The 23,337-nt window shown below is 51.7% G+C and overlaps 1 protein-coding gene across 1 annotated transcript in view; it reads right to left on the reverse strand.

Annotated features, from left to right (window-relative positions):
* Positions 1-80: 80 nt before the first annotated feature.
* Positions 81-23,337, reverse strand: part of PAX8 (paired box 8) — a 74,305-nt gene continuing 51,048 nt past the window's right edge. The window contains exons 3-11 of the mRNA XM_054575579.1: positions 22,055-22,252; positions 20,665-20,753; positions 20,248-20,373; positions 19,793-19,968; positions 15,595-15,715; positions 14,963-15,169; positions 8,246-8,347; positions 1,504-1,590; positions 81-157 (exon numbers count right to left, since the gene is read on the reverse strand). Coding sequence (XP_054431554.1) covers positions 81-157; positions 1,504-1,590; positions 8,246-8,347; positions 14,963-15,169; positions 15,595-15,715; positions 19,793-19,968; positions 20,248-20,373; positions 20,665-20,753; positions 22,055-22,252 — 1,183 coding nt within the window. The remainder of the gene's footprint in view (positions 158-1,503; positions 1,591-8,245; positions 8,348-14,962; positions 15,170-15,594; positions 15,716-19,792; positions 19,969-20,247; positions 20,374-20,664; positions 20,754-22,054; positions 22,253-23,337) is intronic.

Consider the following 23,337-nt stretch of genomic DNA (forward strand, 5'->3'; position numbering starts at 1 on the left):
ATTCCTTTCTGTGACTCTCGGGGGCCTGTCCCAGACCCCACACTCCTGCTGCTCCGTCGCTCCCACTGTCCCCATGGCGACTACAGGTGGTCAAAGGCCGTGGCGGTGGTGGGTGGTGCGCTCGGCCTTGATGTGGAACTGTAATAATATGGGGAACCTGGACACGTCAAAAAAATAATAACAGCACCACTGGTCAGAAGGGGAAATTGCAGCACAGCCTCCCTGGCATCTGCTAACCTTTAAGACAGCACAGGTTAATCATTTATCCACCTGGCCTATCTGATCATCAAAGATTAACTCCTCTCAGCCTGTTTCCTCCTTCTCTGACCTCACCTTTGAATTTCTGGCCAGAATGAGAAGGTGGCTTCTTGTCCCTCCCCCTATGATTACTGTGACCTTCAACGCCCTTATTTCAGAGAGAGGGCAACAGAGAGCAGTTACGCCTGGAACCCCGAGAACCACCCACACAGGGGGCTCCTAGAGCTCTCCCCTGCTTTGCCCTAAACTGTGAGGTCACAGAATCTTCCTCTCCCGAACCAGAGGGATTAAAATCCTGACTGGTCAACGGGGGCTGTGCATCCGAGTGCTGCCACAGGGGAGGCTCTACAGGGAGGTGACTGACCCTCTCTGCCTCCCCTATCTCCATCTCAGCATCCTTCATCTTTCTGGTTAAACAGAACAGAAGGTGGCCAGGAGCTGAAGTGATCTGGCAAACAAAGAGAGCTCCGGTCAGCCACCCTCCCAGCCATTTCTGGAATGCCAGGAGGAGAGGGGCATCTTGGGGAATGGATGGCCCAGAATGGGTTCGAAGTCATCGCTCAGGGAGACTGAGTGGGCTTCCTCAAGTTCCCCATTGCTGGGCTTGGTTTCCTGAAAAGTTTCTCTATGCAGCCCAGGCCTCAGGGTGAGAGGGGTGCAGAGCAGCCTGCAGGTCACTCTCGGGACCCAGATTCTGAAGGCTGTCCACATCTCAAGCCACCGTCCACGACTGTGGTGGAACAGAGGACTTCTGTGCAGGGTTCTGCTGCTGCCACAAGAGCACTTGCGAGCCACTTAGATGGATGATGTGGGCAACGGGACAGCCCTCAGTGGCCTCAGCACGCTCCCAGGCAGGGGGCAGCAGGCTCTCTGCATGGCACCCACCAGTGTCTGCTGCTGCGGGACTGGGAGCCCCTGAGGGCGGGACAACCACCCTGGGGCTTCTTAATCCACCTGAGCCCTTCCAAGGCCTAAGCCTTGGATTCTACTCAAAAGAAGGCTCTCATAGGCATGGCCTGGAGCAGTAGGAGAAAGATTGGTGCAGAGAAGTCTTCCTTCTGCTTTCTTCCCCAAACCAGCTGGCCACAACCTGGCACCTTGCCTTCCTGCTGGAATTATGAGGAACACCCTTCTCCCCAGGCCCTGATCTAACCTAGGCCTCCCAGATTTGAGATGACTTTGGCCCAGCCTTGTACCCCACCCGCCCTGCATGGCTGAGGGCCTATGCGGCCCAAAGGGACTTACTCAGCAAGCTGGAGTTGGGGAAGCGCCAGGCCTCGCTGTAGGAGGAGTAGGGGGTGTGGCCATAGGCATTGCCAGAGTATTCACTTCCTGTTGGAGGCACACAGGTGAGACGTGAGGTGGAGCACGGATGTGGGGCTGGGGTGGGGGAGGAGGGTGTGCAGGGCTGGCACTGGGTGAGCCCTCGGGGAACAGGTGGAGCCAGGACAGTGGGAGCTCAAAAGGCCCTTCCCTTGGGGGGCCCTCGGTCAGCATCATTTTGAGCAGCGTCTTTTCCACTAGATACTGGAGGCCCTGCTCTGATGATCTTGTCCCTCGCAGAAACCACAGGAGGTGGACATTGTGGACATTCTTATAAATCTTTTATTTTTCCCCCATTAATTAAGTGTGTGCTAAAATTATGGGCATATAATTTTATGCCCATTTTATATGGGCATATAAAGTTATGAATAGGTAAATTATACTCATTTTCCAGTTTCCAGTTGAAGAACTAAGGCCTAGGGATTTGCATGTGCTCCTACAGCCAGAGGGTTTGGTGGAGCTTGGGAGCTGTGACTTCAGAGCCCCAGTTCGAACCACTTCCGCTACTGCCGGGACCTTCTGTGGAGGAGCTCCAGGAGGGGTCCATCGGGTCAGGGGACAAAGAGTGTTCCTCTGATGAATCAGTCAGAATGCAGAAACAGCTTAACCTCCCCAGGTGTGTGTGTTAGGGAGGGGCGTGTGTGTGTGCGCGTGCGCGCGTGTGTGTCTGTGTGTTTGTGTGTGTGTTAGGGACCACTGAAGATTAGGGAGGGAGAGGGTAGGAGAGGCCCTGGAGGCACCAGCCTCCTGGGGTTTCTGTCCTGGGACCTCTGAGGGACTTGTCCCATCCCAATTCTGCCACTTTAAGCAAACTCAGTGCATGCATCTACTCAAAATAATCAGGTCACTTCTTTCTGTGAGTGGATTCTTGGCTTTACAAAAGGATTATTTACCAAAAAAATTACTTAAGAATGCCCTTGAATAACCACAAAGTCAAGTGGACACACCCATTGGTATTTCCGCCCACACCATGCCCCTTATTCCCAAAACCCTCCAATGAGGCACTCATCAGCGCTGTCCATTCACGGAGAGGAGGTTGGAGGGGACACCGTGAAGCGGGTTCTTAGATCACACCTCGGTAAGTGGCAGAGCAGAACCTGACCTCAGGCTCTCTGCTGTGAACTTGCAGCGATCCCTTTCTGCAGTTAGAACACCCATGACAAAGCCGGGTTCCTGCCAACCCCAAGATCCCGTCAGCATCCACAGTGTTTCTGAAACTCATTGCTGTTGGGAGCTGAGTCCCTCAGTGGCTCCTGGACTCTGAAAGGGAGGCTTGAAACTGCCAAGCCTTGGGTCAAATCGGCCCCTCCACACACTTCCTAGCTGTGGCACTTTGTCTCACAGTAGTCTCAGTAGTCTCTTAACTACTCTGAAACTTGGTTTCTTCCTCTGTAAAATGGGGCACATTGTTGTCCTTATCTCCTGGCATTTTTGTGAGGATTGAGTTAGATAATGTATATTAAATGCTTAGCACCATCTTTGGTGTGTAAGAAACACTCAAGAAATGCTAGCTTTTATTCTTTCCCCATTAATTAAGTACATGCTAAAATAAAGCTCTAAAGCCCTGGTTGGTGTCAGTGGGTCTGCTGTCCTGCTGGAGAAGGAGGAGGCACTTGTACAGGAGGGACAGAAGCCAGGAGGGGCAGGGAGAGGAACAGAGGCAGTCGGCTGGCCGAGGGCAGTAACACAGCAAGTTCCTTAGGGGCGAGACTAGGTACAGTTCAAATCAGGCTCACAAAAAATACACGCAAAGTGGGAGATGAAGGGAGGGAGGGATGGAGGAAAAAAGCAAAGAAAAAGAGAAATAAAGAAATTAAGAAATAACCAACTCCAACCATTCGTTTTCCAGGTGAAGAAACTGCTACCCAGAGAGGGTAAGACCTTCGCCCAAGGCCACATGTGCAATGAGAGCTTGCATTAGAGCCGGCTTGCAGCTCCTACTCCAGCTCTGTTTTGCACCCTACCATGCAAGGACCTGCCCTGTTTACTGCTTGTGTAGCCCAGATCCCTCTGGTTTCACTGCACCCAGGGAGGAAGCCAATTCAATGCTGGCTGCACAGCAAGGGCCCCTGTGCCTCTACCCCACCCCACCCAGTGCCAACTCTGCTGGCTCTAAGGGACAAGAAAGAGCGATGGAAAATGCAATGTGTTTGCCCTCACGTTTCATCACTTACTCATGCATCCATTCACTCACACGCATATTCACTCCCTGAACTTACGTCTGCTGAGCCCCTATCTGCTTCGGTTACAAGGGAGCTACAGTAGGGGTGGGACTCAGGAGGTGATGTAGCGTCCTCCTGCCACCAGACCTGTCCATGGCCCTGCACCCACAAAAGTCCAGCCATCTCTTTGCTCTGCATCCCACCCCATTCACTGCTGCAAGGCCTTGGCCCCTACAATGGATCGCTTCTCCTTTCTGTTTCATTGGTTCTTGCTTTCTAATTCATCACTTCCTTTAGCCAGCAAACATGCTCTGTTATCTTCTCTTTTAAAAATCCTCTTCGTAGCCCACATCCCTCTTCAGATCCGAGCCCCTCTCTCTGCTCCACGGTCTCTGACTTCACCTCTGCACTCCCCTCCAGTCAGGTGACCCCTAATCTCCCCCAGCCTCTATGCGGTCATTCCAGCAGTCACTCTGTGTCCACCACCCCTTAAACTCTAGCCGACTTTGACTCATCCACCAGTCCCTCCTCACCTACTGGCCTCTCCACATTACTTTCGGTTTCTTCTCTGCAAGAACTCTAAATGTTGAAGAGCCCCGGGGCTTAATGTGTGAGCCCTCCCTAAATTTCCACCACATTCTCTTTCCCATGATCCTGTCAAATCTTTGGCATTAAACAACAGCTCTGAACAATGGCTGAAATGTAGGTCCTCATCGGATGGTTTGCTGACTTCAGACATATGTTGTGCCTATTGACTTACTAAACTGGGTAACTAGGAGGTGTCTCAGTCCTAATCTGGCCCAACAGAACACTTGATTTCTATCTGCCACACACTCTATCTCTTCCTTTCCTGGTCTCCCCCATGAGTACTTGCCACCACCATCCATGCAGTTTCCCAAGCCTCAAACCTAGGGGTCATCCTTGTTTCCTCAATATTTGAACCCCTACAACCAATTTACCAGCATGTGTTGTTGGCTCTACCACCACCATAGGTCCTCAGTGTCTCTATTCTCCTCTTTCACTGCTGTCTCCTTAGCCCAAAGCCACTACATGAACTGCTAAAATTGCCCTTCCCCTAACTGGTCTCTGTGCTGTCTTTATCGACTGCTTACAACCAGTTTTCAAAGGAGCCTAAGTACTCTTAAAATTTGGTGAAGCCACTGCGAACATCTCCTCATCGTCTAGTCCTTTCCCTGATCACTCACACCCTCTTTCTGTATGTAGCCACACTAAACTAGTTCCTGCTTTGGGGCCTTTTCACTGGTCCTTTGGGGTGGGGGATGGTCTGCTCCAGCTTGTCACTTGGCTGATCACTTTGAATACCTTCTCAGAGAGGCCTCCCTGGTCACCCAATCTAAAATACTATGTCTTCTCTCTGTGGCTTTGTATCACATCATCTCATTTTGTTCTCTTTACAGCACTTGCTGCTATCTAAAATGATCTTGTCTATTCATTCATTGACTTGTTTACTGTACTTTTTTCTCCACTATTAGATTGTAAACTCCATAAGTGGGGAGATTTGTCTTGTTCACTGCTATATCCTCAACATCCTATGCCACAGATCCTCAACCAGTATTTGCTAAGTGAAAAAGTAGTGGATGGATGGATGGTTGAAAAATTGGATTATGAAAGGATAGATAATGAAAAGATGGATAGATATGAAAGGATGGATGTATGAAAGAATGGATGGATAGATAAATGGATGGATGGATGGAAGAATGGATAAAAGAATGAAAGAATGGATGGATGGATAGATGGATGAAAGGATACATAAATGGATGAATAGATGGAACGATAGATGAGTGGATGGATGGAGGGTTGGTTGGATGGATGGATGGGTGGATTGATAGAAGTATGAAAGAATGGATGAGAAAATGTCTGTATATATGAAAAAAATTTGCGTAAAGATGGATGGAAGAAAAGATGGATGGATGGATGGATGGATCAAACCATCTCTGAAGCTGTTGGTTCACCTCCAGAGTTGGTGTGAGCATCATTAACTATGCTAAGGGGTCAGGGACAACAACAACAATTAGAAGGAAAAACAAGAGAAATCTGTGTCCTGTCCGGTTCTTGTGTTACTCTCCTATGGCTGGTGCGTCACTATTTCCGGCATGGTGGGAGGCAGTGTTGTGGGGTTGACGGAGTCCTAAGTTTGAAATCAAAGTACCTGCTTTTGAACAACTCAGTCACTTAGTATGGTTATAACCCTGAGCACACCACTTTGCTTTTCTAAGCATGTTTCCTTATCCTTATAAACTAGGATAATACCAGCTTACCAGGCTTATGGTAAGGATAAATGAGAAATAGTGCTATCTATGAATGGCCAGGCACACAGAAGTGTGGAAAAAATGATTTCTTCCTCCCTCCCACAACTGATTGAAGACTGTCATTAACATGCCTTGTTTGGAGCATTTATTATGTACATAGCACATAGTAGGTGCTTAATGAAGGTTTATTGATTTTACTCGAAGGAATCCTCACTGTGACTGGGAGACTGTAGTCACTGATAAGAAATGGACAAATAATCTTCTACAAAAAATTCCTTAAGAATTTATTTGCACCATGAAGTTTCGAGGAACCAGGTGAAACAATGAAATAGCACTGTTTTCTGAAAACCAGATTAACATGTTAATTTATTTGGGATCCAGTCCACCACACAAAGCAAGGCCCCTCCCTTTGGCAATCCACTTGCAGTGGATGCTGTGGTTGTGCTATTTCTTTTTTCTTTCTTTTTCTTTTCCTTTTTTTTTTTTTTTTTGTCCACAACACCCACGCAAAATGAGGTCTTTCGGAAACAACCTGGGAGCCTTTGATGAGAGGCTCAAGCCTTCCAGCTACCTCACAGGTCAGATTCTGGGCCCCAGAAACCCTTTGCCCTGGGCCTGCCCCTGGGGATGATTCATAATTAAGAGAAAAGCCCTGGGCTTTATGTTTCTTCCTCCCCTCTAAGCAGGCGGCAGGGGAAGGTGGAGAGGTTGGAAGGGGGATGGGGGAGCCGACTGGAGCCTGGGATTTTGATTGAGAGGCCCCATTATCCACACTCTTAAAAAAATAACCGAATCTTTTCCTTTTTTATCTTGACCAATCTCATTTCACGCTCCAGAAGAGGAAGGGAGGGAGGGAGGGAGTCCGGGGCCAGGAGGGAGAGAGGAGTCAGTATTCTGTATTTTCAACGCTGCATTAAGCACATCGCCACGGTAACCAGGCAGCAACAAGTGCCAGCTCAGCAGGTTCCCAGGGAGCATAGAGCCTCCTTCCCTCCCTCGATTCTCCCTCCTTCCCTCTGCCCAGGAGAGCCCAGTCCCCTGCCTCACACAGGGCACCAGAATGGGTGGCCGGCAAAGACAGCCCCTGCCAGGGGGCAGGGAAGCAGGCCTGGGTGAAGGCGCTGTCTCTGTGGTCAGACCAGGGCACCTGGCCCAGGGCTGGCATGAGAGTCACAGAGGCCCAGATTCAGCGCCTTCCAAAAGCTGCAGGTCCTCAAGCCCCTGGGCAATGGAAATGGTTTGATCTTATCCTTTCCATCCTTCCTATATGATCTCTAAGAGATGCACTTGCCCAAAGATACTCTCCTTGTCCTCCTCTCTTGTCCAGACTTGGACATCCTGAGTCACTATTGGGTGATGACCACAATGGTAGACAAAGAAACCTAAATGACTGGCAGGCAGGATTCCATGACAGTCCGATGATGATGGAGAAAGGTTCCCAGCTCATCTCACACTCTGCAGTACCTTTGCAGTATCTAGAACGCAGGTCCCTCCCATTCAGGGTTGAGTGAATGTGGGATGTGAAGGGGCTATATTTCAACCATCATCATCATCACCTATACCATTCATATTTAAATGTTACAGAAAAGTAAACTGAGATTCACCAGTTGAATGACTGGGAGACCATGGGTTACTTAAAGGCTGGGTTTGTTTAGCTGCCAGTATTTTGCAGCCCCAAGAACCATCCACCTGGAATCCCTGAATGGTTGGAGAAGCAGTTGAGCTCCGATTTGAGCACCAGTCTGCCTCAGCCACTCCCTTTTCTTTACTATGGGTGATGTGGGAACACCTGGGAGGAAGGAAGCCGAGCCTGGGAGATTAAGGGGCCAGGACTGCACTGAAGTCTCTACTCCAGACATTTACAAAGAGATGTGCTTGCCCTGATCAGCGTGGCTCATTTGGTTGAGTGTCATCCCACAAAACAAAAGGTCACCAGTTCAATTCTTGGTCAGGGAATGTGCCTGGGTTGCAGGTTCAGTCCCCTGTCAGGGCAACCAATTGATGTTTCTCTCTCACATCAATGTTTCTCTCCCTCTTTTTCTCCCTCCCCCACTCTCTAAAAATAAATAAATAAAATCTTGGGGGAAAAAAAGATAGATGCACCCTTTGGTCCATCCTTCAGTGCCCTTCAGGAAGTCTATGCATGGGACACATCCTCTTGTTCCTCCTTTGGCCAACATTTCCTCTTTACAAGGCTCCCCCCAACCCGTGTGCAGCCCATTGTCCCCTTACCTGCCACCATGCCTGCGATGGCAGAAGAGGCATAGCTGCCCTGTCCGCTGGTGGGGATGTGGGGTGGGTATCCAGGCAATGTGGGCCCCACCATCTCTCGCCCTGGAAAAACACAGCAAGGAGTCATCAGTGGGGCCAGAGGAAGCCCTGGACCTACTGTCTTGCTTCCTGCAGGATGAGTGAGCTTTCCCACCTACAACACTCACCCTCTTCCAGGCCCATTCTCCAAACCCACTTCCTCCCTCCTCTCTCTTGTGCAGCACAGAGGCTCCACTATGAAGGGAGACCCGCTACTGCAGTCCTGCACTGTTCCCTGTTCTCCAGTGCTTTTGTTTACATGAGTCTCATTCATCCATAAAATGTCATGGCATTGGAGGGAGGTTGGGGGCCATGTTTTCTGGTTCCTCATCATCCCCCACAGCATCGAGCATAGCAGTGGGTACAGCTGGCCTAAATAAATACATTACAGGTCACTGGACTCAGAGCTCACACCCTTTCAGCCCCAGCTCTGAGCAGAACCAAGTACAGGGCCCTGTGTAGGGTGGCATAGGTGTGGCTTGCTGGCTCAACACTATCCTTTTTTGGACCAATGGCAGACATTGCTAATCAGTCACTGCACCCTTTTTTCCACTGAGCCAGAGAGGGGGTCCTCCTCTTCCTCCTGGCCTGACAGGTGGATACAACCTATCAGCGTTACGAGGGACCTATTGGCTATCCCCAACCTAGAAAGGAGATGTGGGCTGACATGTGTATTTACACATGACCACAAACCCCACATCGGTCAATTCCATTCCTGGAAAAAACATTTTCAGCAAAACAGTCGCCCATTGCTTTGTTAATCTATATTTGTGGGTAATGCTCTTGCCCTGGTGACACTGAGACAGCTCTGTGATGTCCCCATTTCCCTGGTTTCACCCGTCCTCTATATCAGGAAGTCAAACTTTCCCATTATTGGAGATCCCACATGAGCTGATGAGTTTCTTTCCATCCGCACCCTGTGCCAACAGCCACTTGTCCCCCCACCCATTGCTCCTTCTTATGACCTGCAGGCCCAGATCAGGCTCCCTTGTCAAGGATTCTTGGCAAGGTGGTGATACATGGCAGTCTGCCCAGGTTATGACCATTGTCCCAGAGTATTTATTAATAATGCCCATTTCACTCTCAACATGCCCCAGTTTGAAGGATGAATTATTTGGTCACCTGAGCTCTTGGTGATGTTCCAGGGTTTCTCAAGCTCAGCACTACTAACATTTGGGGTTGGATCAACCTTTGTGTGGGGCCATCCTCTGCACTGTTGGATATGCAGGACCATCCCTGGCCTCTAGCCCCTGGAAGGCAGTAGCAGTTCCTGCCCAGTATGACAACCGGAAATGTCTCCATATATTGCCATGTGTCCCCTGGTTACAAAATTGTCCCTGGCTGAGACCCACTGTGTTAGATTGTGATCCTTTTACCCAATGCCTTCTGCCTCTTTCTCACTGGGGGCTGCTATTTCTCCTAGGTCTTATATGGGCCCCTCTGAGTCCCTGTCAACCAACTTACCAAGTCCATCCCCTCTACAGCACTGCCTGTCCAACTTCCCTCCCGTCAGCCTCCGTAGGTCCCTCATACCCCAGCCTTTCAGGCAGTGCCTGGTAATGATGGAAGAGAAGGCATGTCTATGGAAATTTATAAGTTGTCTAAACCACAGTGACTAACTCCTCCTTTTCTCTCTTTCTGGAGAGTCCCTGAAGGCAAGTTCTTCATTCAACAATTACTTATAAATGAGTACGATGTACTAGGCACTTTTCTGACCACTTGGGGATACAGCAGGAAGCAAGAATGCTAAATTAGCAAGGCCAGGCACTAAGCCAAGGTGGGGCATAAGATGGGCACTGGGAGCCAGGCCTAGGGGATCAAAAACAGTACAAGGCCTCCTGGACTTCTGCCCTTCCTCTGGAAGGAAGTGTCTAGGGGTCCGAGGACCTCGGTTCTTATCCAGCTTCAGTGGCTTACATCCCAAGTGCCTTTAGTTAGACCAGCTGCCTACTCCCCACAAGCCTCAGTTCCTTCACATGCAAAATGGGGAAAAAAGAAGGGAAGTTTATGTACTTTATCACTACTAATATTTTATCACTATTGCTATGATATTATCTCTGTCATCCAGAGCCAGGGTTTTGTGCAACAAGTAAACACTGATTAGTGGAATGAACACATTCTATAAGTTGTTAAATGTAAAAGGAACCTTTTAGAATAAATCATATTTGAAATGAGTTATTAGTGAAACCGCGTGAATATATTGATAAAAATAAATACCACCCTAATGTGTTTGATCTTCTGTACGATGTCTGGTTAGCTGTGAATAGTGCTGGACCAAACAGAATGGAACCCACTGGAATTCTACAGATGGGCTGAGTGTACTTGACACAAGGTCCAAGCAAGCAAGGGACTGGAAACATTGGTGGGGAAAAAGGAATTTTGGTGTATTTAGAAGTAGCAGGGGAAGGTTGCAGAAGGTATACTGAGGTGCAATCTTATCTTTCTTCAAAGAAGACGGCAGTATGGCCACTTCTCAGACTCAGCCCTCAGCCCTTGGACCAAGTGCCTGGCCAGGAGCCCATGAGAGGGAAGGAGTGAGTGACCTGGTGGCTGTAAGGGCAGGGGGAGTGCAGAGGGTGGGCAGGGGCCTGAGCAGGAGAGTGATGGGAGAGGTGGTAGTTGATGGAGACCTACTGACTCCTTTCTTCCTTTTTCTCTACTTCCTCCTCCCGAGGCAGGAGGGCAGGACCTAGGCCCAGGCCAGGCTGAAGAACATATTACTTAATTTCTCTGAACTGTATTTTCCTGCCCATCTGTCTCATGAGGAGCTGGGTTGGATGGGAGGTGGTGAAGTGGATTCACCTTACTTCTTGATTGATTTCTGGGGGTTTCCTGGTGCACCAGGTTGAGAAGGATTCTGAGGCCGTGTCTGTGTCTACCATGAGAGGGCTGCAGGGCGGGGGTCAGCCTCAGCTCTCAGGCCGCCTATTTGCAGGACTGGCCTAGGTACTCTCCAGGGCTGTCCTTCCTCCTGCCCTCATCCTCTCCCTTCTGTTTCCTGACCCTGCTGCTTCTTGAGCAGCTCAGTGGGTAGAGCTCCAGGGCACATACTCCCTTTAAGCCACAACTTACTTCAGTCGCAATTGCCCCCTGGGTCTCATCCCATGTGAACTAGCCCCCAAGTTGCTTTTGGGAATTGAATTATTAGTCTCATTCCCCTGTATTCTGGGATTTTGATCTTTGTCTCTCCATAGTCACCTAGTTTACTCCCAGTGAAAAAGAGGTTTCTGAACCAAATGCCAGAGTAGACCCTGACCTTGCACAAAGGCCTCCTCCCATGACCTTGGCCTCCTGGACGGGTCTGTAAGGCTCCCTGCAGGTCAGTCCTTCCCCAGACTGTGGTTACATAAAATTCCCTTTCAGTCCCACAAAACTTTTTGTTTCAATTCCTTAAATACACGTTTTTTTTCCCCCCCGAAAGCCAAGAACCTTGAGACCTTCTTAAAAATGAAACCACAGAAGCCGTGAGGTGGAGGCCCTCCAGCGTGGCCTAACCATGCCCTTTTATCCACTTATTTTATGGTTCTTCACCATAAGTTTATCTTTGGCTTGTAGTTCTATCTCCTCTGTATTCAAACATGCTTCCAGTATGGTCTTATTGTTAAGAAGTTGGCATAGGCACAGGTCCACACTGAATTGTTTTAAAGTGGGGTTCTGTAAGAAAACACTAGCACCTAAATATATTGGTAATATTGTAAATATTGGTAGAGAGGAGGATCAGAACCATGGTGTGGAGGAATTCAGAGGGCAGAGGTGGTTTCAGACAACTTTATTTGCCCTCTTTGATGTCCGCCCTCTACATGACCCTTTTCAATTCCTTATCTTGTTCTGATAGGAAGGAGAATTTATGGCAATCCAGAAATCTCTCTGGCAGAACTAAATATAATTTTGCACAAAAGGATGGAGGCGGGTAATGGACTCTTTGATGATAAAACCAAACTCAGAGGCTTCGGACCAGCTGAGCTGGAGCGAGCCCTGGAACAGCCAGGACCAGGTGCCTCCAGATCGTTTCTGGCAAGTGTGTTGGGACCCCAGAATAGGCATTTGAAGGGAACTGGGAGGAATATGTGACAATTCTACTCTCCCCAAACCCTGATGCTGCTTCATTCTTGGCTGGTTTACAGAGAAACTGAGAGTCAGAAAGACAGTCAGAGCCTCTGGATTGGGAAGGGAGTATCCTGGGGAGACTGTGAAGCAGGCAAAGGTTGCAGGAGACAGCAGGAGGGCCCTCAGGAAGCCTAAGAGGAGGACGGTCCGTAGGGGCTGAGCTGGTCATGGAATGAACACGTCATCTCCCTACTCTCCCCCTTGGTCCTGGCTTCCTTTCCTATCTTTGAAATTTACCTCCTCTTCTCTTGAATAGGTTTCTAGTCCCCCCACCCTTGAAATCCTTCTCCTGCTAACCTCCTACCCTTCCTTCTCCCTGTGTGGGCTCCCAGTCCGTTCACCATGGTTCAGCCACATGGTAGGTGTTTAGGTCCAGTCTGGACCAGGGGTCACATGTGGACATTCTCTAAGGCGCTCCAGGCCAACACACTGGGTTCAACATGGACACCCGCCATCACAGGCCTTGTAAACTGTGGCCCTGACTTGCTTCCTACTCTTGGCAACCTGTCTGGGCGTCGTCCCTTGAGCCTGGGCACTGTTTACTCTTCTCAGAGGCCCTGACCCTGTGCTGGTTGGGCCCTTGGGCTGACCATCTGCCTTCCCAGGGTGGCCATCAGGCACATCAGCATCACCTGGGCCTGAGTCGGGGCCACCGGCCTAAAGGACACAGCAAAGCTGTGCATTTGCTGCCTGAATGACTTCCGGGCATCTGCCATTAGCTGCTGTGCCCCATGGTGCATGTCCCACAGCTGGTCTGAAGCAAAGGCATGTCACTAAACTGAGAGCTGAGAGAAGATGGAATCGTCCCGATCTGACTGCATGTTGATGGGGGTGCTTGAAGCCTCGACAGCGTGACAGATTGGGGAGAAAGTGTGGGGGCTGTGGGGCACCGAGTTTGTCCTGGGCTGTCCCAGCTATACTTTGTACCAATACCCAGGCTGTGCTCTGAGACACCTGTCCTCTCCCCTTACTTGGATGGTCCTGTTCCCCACACTCGCATGCTTCATCCACACACTTACTGCTTCCCTGCCTCACTTTGGTCCACCCGACCTTGGCCTGCCATTCAGAAGAGGCAGGTGGGCCCGTCCAGGGGCGGCCAGTCTACCCACAGTGGATGGGGCCTCTTCTGCTCCCCATTTCTTCCCCCCTCCCCAGCCCATTTTCTCTGCCTGACATCACTCCACCCAGCTCACAGATTTTTCTCCTTTCATCACTTCGGTCAAAACAAATGACCCATCTCTTCTGACTTCACCCTCTTTTGAAATTCTGAGCTTGGAGTCAACATTTTCTTTCTTGCTTCTCATACCCTGAGTTTCCTTTATTAACCCGTTACCTCTGTGCCCACCTCTTCTACGAAGACCTTCAATATCGGGTGTGGGGTGCACAGAGGAAAAAGTCCACGTGCCCGACAGAGGTGCAGAGTTGTGGAGAGAGAGGGGGGTGAACTTGGGTAAGATGGCCCTTGGCCCCTCTGGGAGGCAGAGGTCTTGCTCTTCTGGAGCAGTGGTTTCCAAGTCCCAGGACTCCGGGGCACAGAGCCCTGGCTTCCAGCAGGGCCAGTTCTCAGCTGTCTGGCATGGGCCCTGGCTTCCGTAAAAGCATTCATTTCAAGAGAGAGTTGTGAGGCCCCCAGCACGTTTGGAAACCACTGGTCGGAAGAACTGTTCTCTTTCTGCCTCCTCCATGGGTCCTGGTTCAATGTCCAGGCCCACAGCTAAAATAGCATCTCTGAGGGGGTCCTTCATATATCTGAGGACTGTCAGGGGACTCTGCCCCCATCTTTACCCCATCTCTGCCCAAGCCAAATACCTCACTCTTTCAGCTGCTGCTCAGGCCCTGACTGGATGGCCGATGGCCTTCTCCCAGGGAGACCCAGCGTTGCCAAGGTCTGACACACAGGGCACACTAGGCTGAGCCCTCACCTGTCCCCACCATTTCCTACTCAGGCCCTGGCCAGGCCCTTTCCCCTGGGCCTGCCTCCCCTCAGTATAAGGAGATTTGCTCTAGACGCCCTTAAGGTGCTTCCAGCTTGAATGCTTTGAAAAGCTGAGACTCTCAGGTACGTGAGTTGCTCTGCTGAGTGTCCTTCAAGGGTGACGCTGTGAAGCATGCACAATGGGAGCTACAGCTGTAATTGCCTCCACAATGCAATATCTTTTTTCCTCCAAAGTTTTGCCAGCTTTTATCTGCTTTTTAAATTTTTTTTACCCAGACCAAGTGTTCACCACTTCACAGCACCTGGCTCCTGGCCTCAGGGTCCCTGCTCTTCCATGGGGCCTCGAGATGAGGTGCAGAAAATCTATCAAGCACTCACTTCCAGGCACCCCCAGAGTGCCTGCCCCGCATAGTATGATTCTGCTGCTCGGGCCATATTCTGGCACCTCCAACAGTTGTTGGAAGAATTCGGGAAGAGGCTGGTGGAGGACAGAATTGAGAGCCAGAGAGGAGACTGGCCGCCTCGGAGCCAGGGGATTGGCCCTGACGACCCTCCCACCCCCACGAAGGCTGCAGGCCCAGACCTCCCTGTCATACCTGAGAGGAGGGCCTGGCCCGCGAGCTGCCCATACACGGAGGCAGCGTGGGGAAAGGCATTGAAGGGCGGGCCCGAGGCTCCCGCTGGGACCCCAGAGCCGACTTGCTGCAGGTCCAAAAAGGCGGAGCTAGATAAAGAGGAAGGGGTGGAGCTAGAACTGGACACCTCGGGGCTTTCCTGCTTTATGGCGAAGGGTGAGTGAGGATCTGCCAGGGAGGGAGACAAGGAGAGAGGGTGAGATGACGGTGGGAGCATGCACAACCAAGCCATGAGATGAGGGGTGCGGGGCTTGGGGCAGCGGGCGACCTCTCTGAGTGGCGCTGGGCTGGGTGCTCCTCGGACTGCGTGAGGCGGGGAGCAACTCTGCTTCTGCTGTGCCTCTGCCAGTGTATGCAGGGGGCTGCTGTGCCCACCTCCCTGGCAGTGGGATCACAGGCAGAGGAGGGGCCGAGCTGAGAGGGTAAGGCCCTTGTGACCCACCAGGAGGCCCAGCCAGCACAGCCCTCTCTTCTCTCCAGGTTCAGGGCCCTAATACCTTCCTCCTCACGCCGGCCGTGCCCTGCCTTCACCTGCCCTCCGGCCCATCTTGGCAGCCCAGGCCATGTGGCCCAGGACATTCTGGGCATCCTACCTGTCACCACGGGGTAAGTCTGGTGAGTCGAAAGGTTGCGCCCCAAAGGTGTGTTGGAAGTGGTCAGGGTGGCCTTCCCATCGTCCAGGGCACTGTTGAGCAGGGGCAGCGGGTAGAGACCCTGAGGAACAAAGAGAAGTCAACATAGAGGCCCCTGGAGCAAGCCTTACCTGCAGCCAACACTCAGAAAACACTCCCGCATTGTCCCCTTCTTCTGCTCATTCTTGACTTCACTTAGTGTGTTTAATTGATTCTTCCTCTCTAACTCACAGCCCCACTGTCCTTCTCTTAATCCCAGACTCAAAAGCTCCCCCTCTGCAGCCAGCTGGTGGCCTACTGAGCAGGCACAGGATGGAGTGTCTCTTCCTGAGTGCCTCGCCTTGTCTGGATGGCAGGTCCCCCGCCTTGTCTGCTCCCACAGTGTGAACCCACCAAGGACAAGACATGGGGTTCGAGCCTTTGGCCCAAAGGACTGTGTACAGTGTTTCACTCAGTAATTTATGTTTCTCCAAATAGGAAACATGGGTACAGAAAAATCAAGAAACCTGTTTCTCTTTCATATGGGGCAGAGCCAGGATTAAACACAGTTTCTGGCTCCAGTGCCATGTTCCCAACCACTACCCTATACTGGTTAACATCATCCCCACTTCTTACATCTGCGAAGAGCTTTGCCTTCATTATCCTGAACTGACCCCCTGGCCGCCCTGTGATGTGGGCATGCACTATTGTATCTGTTGTCTGTGTGGAGAGCCTAAAGCCCTGAGGTCTTTATGAAACAGGGACTACACTGGGGGCACCTGTGCCTGACCCATGGGCTCTCTCCTTCAGTAGCTTGGCACACGTGGTTCTCCACCAAAACAGGTGAATTTCCTTTCTCTCTCTCCATAGCCAAGCAAATAGAAATGTTCAGTTTCAGCCTAAAGATGGTATTTGGGTTAATTTTGCTTAAAAAACTCTTTATCAAGTGCCTGGGGTTTCTTTATTAAGACCCCATGTTAGGCTCTCCTGGCCTCCCCTGACACAAGTGGGGCCTCCCCTAAGGTGCTCCCTCCAGAGAGGAGTTGTTCGGTTCCAGGGTGCACATACCACTCCTCCCCGTGATCCCTCCCTCCAGAGGACGAGGCAGCCCACATAGTGCACACCTGTTCTGCACGTGAGGGTCGTGCCCGTCACAAACGCGCTGTGTCAAACTGTGCAACACTGAACTCAAGGGATGCTTCCTGGATACCACTGCTTCCAGTAACTTCCATTGACCTGGCTCTCCAAGGAGACACAGCACTTTCCAGTTGCGTGTCAGGCACTTCTGCAAGCTACGATCAATTCTGGGGGCCCCTGGGGCACCGTTATCGTGCAGAGCAATTACTGACTCAGTGGTGCTATGGTTTCATAACTCCAAGGGGGCCGGCGTCAGGGCAGGGCATATATGCTTACAGCATGGATTAATGGAATTGAACAAAATACCTAATTTCGAGAGAGGATAAGGCAAGTTTAAAATGCCTTATGAATGTGTTGTTTCCATACTAAAATACCTATTGAAATCCTACAGCTGCTCCAAAATCCAGGGAATTCTGTGGGAAAAAGAAAAACCCCAAATCTATATAGCCAGATATTTTGGTGATGTTGCACAGAATGGCTTGCACATCATAATGATGACTGGATTTCTCACGGGGACTGAAGGTGAATTGCGGTGCAGAGTGGCCCGATGCTTTAGAACTTGGGTGAGCCCTGATTCTGCACTACCAGCCGAGTAGCTTTAGTGTTCTGGCCTCACTGAGCCTTGACTTTCCCCCCTGTATAACAGGGGCAATGGGATCTGCTTCATGAGGCTGCTGTAAGGATTGAGGTGTTACGTACACATGTGGAGCACTTAACACAAAGTGCCCGGGAACAGCGTGTGATCTATAAATAGTGATTGTAGGCATTATTATTATTTCAATTATCTGAAGAGTCAGGGACTGGCAAGTTCTTGGTCTCTGCCACTACCACTTCTGTTGATCTGCTTCTCAGTGCACTTGAAAAACAGGGACAAGAGCTGCAAGCTGTCGTGACTAAGTCTAGTAGTGAAACAGGGGCAAAGATGAGGCCACATGATGCTTCTGTGGAACACTCTTCCTCTTTTTGATTTTACAGAAAAGATAGCATGTCTTTGCCCCACTCTGAGGTCAGGTGTGAAGACCTGTGCATTTCTCAGCTGCCCAGGCCAGAGGGCCTTGCCATGCCAGGTGAGAGGACACGGGTGTTCCTTTGGCAACACCGTGGGTCACCAAGGCTGGGAAAGGCACCGCACCGGGCTGGGCTCTCTCTGCCCCACCAGAAGCCAGGTGAATGATGACCAGCAGGGGACTCACTGGGGGAGGAAAGGGTCCCTGATGGACATTCTGGGCCCAGTCTCCTTGCCTGGAGGATGAGAGGCTGGAGTGGTTCCATGGCTTTCAAACTCTCTTTTCCAGTCTTCAACCAAGGACCCGCCTAGAAGAACCACCCCCACCATGGCCTGCCAGTCTGAGTGACACTCAGTCCTGAGCTCCACTGCTGCTTGCTCTCCAGGCCCTCTCTGCCTTTCCCGGCCCTGGCTCACCTCCCCACCAATGAAGACACTGAGCTCTGTTGTCCCAAGGTCCCTCTAGCTCTGACTCTCTCGCTCCACGACTCCCTGTGCAGGGGTGCCAGCATGGTGCAGAGCCTCAGTCTTGGATTGAGCAGGGTCCCTTGAGGGGCTCAGGAATGGAGCCAAGGGATGGCCCTGCAGCCCAGTGGGTGCACAGGGCCTCTGGAACAGGGTTCTCCCCCTCTCCAGGATGGCCGGTGCTTGCACACTGGGTTGGGAAGGCTGCTTTGAACAGGGCGGGCTCCTACCGCTGTACCCATTCTCTCCAGAGCCATGTGCTCTCGATGAGCACCCAGCCCTGTCCCTGGGTCTGCTGACAGCCAGCTTTCTCTGCACCCCTCGTGGCTGCCACAGCCCAGGCTGATAAAATCGCTGACGCAGATCGCCTGCCCAGCTGCAGGCGCTGGCACGGGCCCAGCTGCCCAGACGGCCACTGGCAAAGGTTCAGCTGATTGGTAGCATCATCACCATTGTCCTTTTCAGACCTTAAAGGCCTTAAGTGTTTTCCTCACTCCTGGACAATGGCAGTGTGAGCGAGGAAGGGCAGCAGATATGGCCCTGAAACTCCTCAGCTGGCCAGCTGGCTGGGTGAGAGGTGTGTGGGGAGAGGAAAGACACGCGACTGTTGACAGATAGTATCGACCAGAGGCAGCCTCCTGAAAGTTCTGTCAGAGAAGTGGCACTTCTTTGGGCCCAGGGGAGATGTCTGCTGTCCCTGCCACCTTCACAGAAGCCAGCCTACTATAAATGGTCACCTGTCTTGAACACTGGAAATGAGAATGCCCTTGAGCTTGCATCGATTGCCTGGATTTCTCAACTGGTTTTACTGAGCATCTATTATAACAGGGCACAAAGCTTGATGCTAGAGATTATATAAATGTGCTCCAAGATGCTGCCCACTGTGTCGTTACAACTGTATCCACTGGACAACTGCAGTCCAGCATGAGAAGTGGCCAGGAGTGTCAGGCGGACATGCAGAAGCACAGGAGGGAGAGGGGACACGCACCCTGGGAGAGGGGGTGGGGGAGGGGAGGACTCATTGGCAAAGGGATGCTTGAGCTGAGTCATAATGGCTGGGCGGTACTTTTCCAGGTGGAGAAGCAGGAGGAAAGGCATTCTGCACGGAGGCACACGGTGTGCCAGAGCAGAGAGGTGTGGACGAGAGGGCATGCTCGGGATGTGAGTAATGCAGGGTCATGGGGTGTGCAGGCCCGAGTGGCTGGAGGTAGGACTGGAAGTGCTGCTTGGCTTTGGGCTGTAGCTTAAAGCTGTAGGACCTGACCCTGCAGCCGGGGGAGGTGCTGAGGGCAGGGGGATGGCACGACATGGCTGTGTGGCTCCCTTTGAAAGGGCTGAGGTCAGTTTGGGTGAGGGAAGGCAGGAGGGCTAGGAGGGGAAGGAGGAATTACCAGTGACTGGTGAAATAGCAGATGTTAAGGGCTTGGAGCCACATGAAGCTGGTGCCCTGAGCCATCAAAGCAACTTTAGGCTGTTTTGGTGGCAGGACTGCAGGCAGATCAGGGGTCTCCAGAGACCCTGCCTTGGTCGGCCCCAGCCCACCACAGCTCCCCTCCACACCCTGCTTCTCACCTGCTCGCCTTTGGTGTGGCTGGGGGAGGCATAGGCCTCAGAGTAGTGCTGCCGCTCAAAGGGGCACTCAAGTGGCTCAAGGTGGTGCTGGCTGAAGGCGTCCGTGCGGAGGTGCTTGCGGGGCCCGCTGCTGCTGCTCTGGGAGTCGATGCTCAGCCGGCAGCTGTCCTGGTCACCTGGCACCCCCAGGCAGGGAGGAAGCATTCAGGGGACCCCTTTACCCATCCCCAGGCCAGTGTGGAAAGGCAGACTGGACTGCAGAGGGAGGGAAAGGACCCAGGTCCCAGGCCTCAGAGCCTCAGGGCTGTGGCCACCTCAGGTAAGGGCCACGCGCTACAGGCCGTGAGTTGCTAAGACTACAAAGTCCTGGGCTGAAGGAGGGCTTCTGACCCATCAGAGCCTGAGTAAACTGCCCTCCTGCACCCCAACCTGCCCTCCGTGCCCCCCACACTCACTGTCATCCATCTTCCTCTTGCTGTCGCTGCCAGGCTGGGCAATCCCCAGCAGCCCATTGATGGAGTATGTGGAGCCCAGAGAGTCGGACTGGGGTGACTCCGGGGGTGTCACAGCCGAGCTGGGGACTGCAGGGCATGAAAGGGACAGGGTCAGATTGTGGGAGGGACACACCTGAGAGTCGCTGCCACCAGCACAGAGGAGTCAGGATGCAGGTGGGAGGGGTTCTAGAATTAAGGCAGCATGATGTGATTCCTAGAGATCTGAGTGAGTTGGCCCTGGAGCCCAGCAAGGCTTTGGCCCCATGGAGGACCTTAGTCCACATGGACAGCAGGCTGTGTGGGTGGGTGTGTGACCTCAAGTGTACATGGATGGGCATGTGTGTGCAGGGGAGTGTGTTGCAGGCCCTCAACACTCACTCAGCGTGTGTCCTGGGCTCAGGGACTTGGTGGCCACGCAGTTGTCCATGGGGAGATTGAATGGCTGCTGCACTTTGGTCCGGATGATTCTGAAAGGAAGAAAGACAGGCCAGTAGAGGGAAGAGGAGGAAACAGGACCCATGGCAGCCCCAGATCCGGTCGCATTTCTGAAATCCTACTTGGATATCTTAAAAGCACCTCACACTCAACCTGTCCACATCATACCCACGACCTTACTCCTCAAACCCAGTCCTTCCCAGCATTCCCGTTTCACGGGGGGTACCATCAGTCATTCAAGGCATAAATACAGGTGGGGCTTAACCTGCCTCCCCCCACCTCTGCTATCAAACCATCCTCAGGGGCTGTGCTCTGACCTCGTAGCCTCCCCAGCTTTGGTCGCCCTCTGCATCCCCCTGGAGGACCTCAGCGTGCACCACCCCCCACACTCTCCCTCCAGGTCACTCACTGGCCACCCCGCCGCAGGTGAGCTTCTTAGTCTCTTCTCCCTATTGCAGGCAGACTGGACTTTCTGAAATACAAGTCAGCCTGCTGCTTAATACTGCCAAGGGCTTCTCATTGCTCAAAGGCAGAGGCAAGAACATGCAGCCTGGCCCCTAGCCCCAAAAGGGCAGCCTTTGCTGACAGCTCCACCTCAGCCTCATTCCTGCTCCCCTCCTCTTTATCTACTGGCTTTCTTTCAGCTCCTTGTATAAGATCCTGTTAGCCACAGGCCCTTTGTATGTGCTGTCTCGGAGCTCTTCTCACTCCCCCTTTCAGCTAGTTAACTCTTACTCATTGCTTCTTACTCAGAGACATATTTTCAGAACTTCCGTAAACTGAGTCACTCCATGCCAGCTCACGTGCCATCATGTTTCTCTCCTTAGCAGGGCTGGAGTTGCATGTTCACAATTGTTTGTGTGGGTACTTGAATAGTGTGTGTCTTCCCACTAGACTATATGAGTAAGCTCTGCCAGAACAAAGATTTTGTGTCCCCAGGGCCTAGCATATAACAATAAATTATGCGTTTATGAATGAATGAGTGAGCAAATGATTGATTAAGGTAGCAAGCGAATAACTGAATGGCTAAACAACTGAGTGAACATCTGAACGAGGGGTCTTCTGGCATAAAAAAGGATCAATTCAAGAAAAAGATTCTTTTATTGAGTGAAAAATGATGTGGTGGGTAAGGAAGGAAACTGCAGAAAGGACAGCCAGGTAGGGAATGGGGCGGCCTGCGGCCCTGAGGAGGCGGGAGGTGAGGTGTGTGCCCTGTGCCTGCGGGCTTCCTGCCTGATTCCCAAGCTCCTTCCCAGCTCTGCTCCACAAGCCAGGGCCTTCCTCAGGGCTCTCTCATAAGCCCTCAGGCCCCTGGCTGCTGTCTGTCTCTTACCTGTTGATGGAGCTGACACTAGGCACAGTGTCGTTGTCACAGACGCCTTCAGCCAGGAGCCGATCTCGGATCTCCCAGGCGAACATTGTGGGGTTCTGTCGCTTGTAGTCCCCGATCTTCTCCACCACCTTGGGTGTAGCCACCTTGGGCTTGGAGCCGCCTATCACCCCAGGCCGGATGCTGCCAGTCTCGTAGTACCTACTCCAATAGACAACCCATAGATTACCCAGTAGGCAGGCGAGTAGGTATGGACTTACAAGGGGGGTCCCCCCACAAAACAGGAATTTATTTCTAAAAATTGTGTACTTATTCTTACATGTTTAAACTCCAGTCACCTTCAAAGTACCCTCCATTTGATACATCTATCAAGACTTTTTCCCACTGGTCAGAGCAGCTTTTGAACTTGTTGATTTTGATTCCTTTTAGTGCTTCTGTTTTTTGTTTCACCTCTTCCACATCAGGAAAACGTTTCCCTTTGAGGACTTTTTTCAAATGGGGAAACAAAAACCTCACTTGGGGTGAGATTGGGTGAACATGGAGGGTGGAGTTGTGGTGGGGCGGGGCGGGGGGGTCATGCTGTTTTTTGTCAAAAACTGCTGAATACTCAGCACGGTGTGGGCAGGTGTGCTCATAAATCTCCCTTCATGAACTGGGCAAACACATTGAAAGAGCCTTCAAAAAAATTCACTGAAGCTGAATGTAGCCTCTCCCAACAATGCCAGCTGGTACACTGATACAGATGGGTTCCTAGAACACTCAGTTATTTTGGGGGGGTCACTCCTCATAGCCAGAGACCTTCATTCCCTCTGAGGCTTCCGGGGAGGGGCGCAGGGCAGAACTTGCCTTCTGGGCTGGCCTCAAATACTTGACCTTTCAGTGCTGGTTCCCCTGCATAGGCAGGGTTGTGCTGCTGCCTGGCCGGACCCTCTGCTGAGGCACTCGCCCTGGGCCCCTGGCTTCTCCCTTTCCTTTCCCTTGGCTGGTATGAGCACCACTGGGGACTTTAGGGGACATAAAAGATTCTCTTCTAAGAAAGGGCGTGTTCATGTAGGTACCCTGTGAATCACGGGTTTACGATGGCAGTTTCCTCCCTCCAACTTCTCTTGGCTACAGCATAATTCACTCTTCTCTTTGGCCATCCTGTTTTTTTCACCCTTCCCCAGGTGGCCAGCTGAGGTCACTGGGCCCTCTGCCCTGTCTGCTGGTTCACCTTTGCTCCCCATTCCCCCACCCCCTCGATGCGCACTGGTTTTCTACTAGGTTACCTGGTTCATGTTGAAGCC

The sequence above is a fragment of the Pteronotus mesoamericanus genome, unplaced genomic scaffold (assembly GCF_021234165.1).
Source record: "Pteronotus mesoamericanus isolate MK-2021 breed Mesoamerican mustached bat unplaced genomic scaffold, CSHL_Meso_final contig_311, whole genome shotgun sequence".
In the NCBI taxonomy this organism is placed as follows: Eukaryota; Metazoa; Chordata; class Mammalia; order Chiroptera; family Mormoopidae; genus Pteronotus; species Pteronotus mesoamericanus.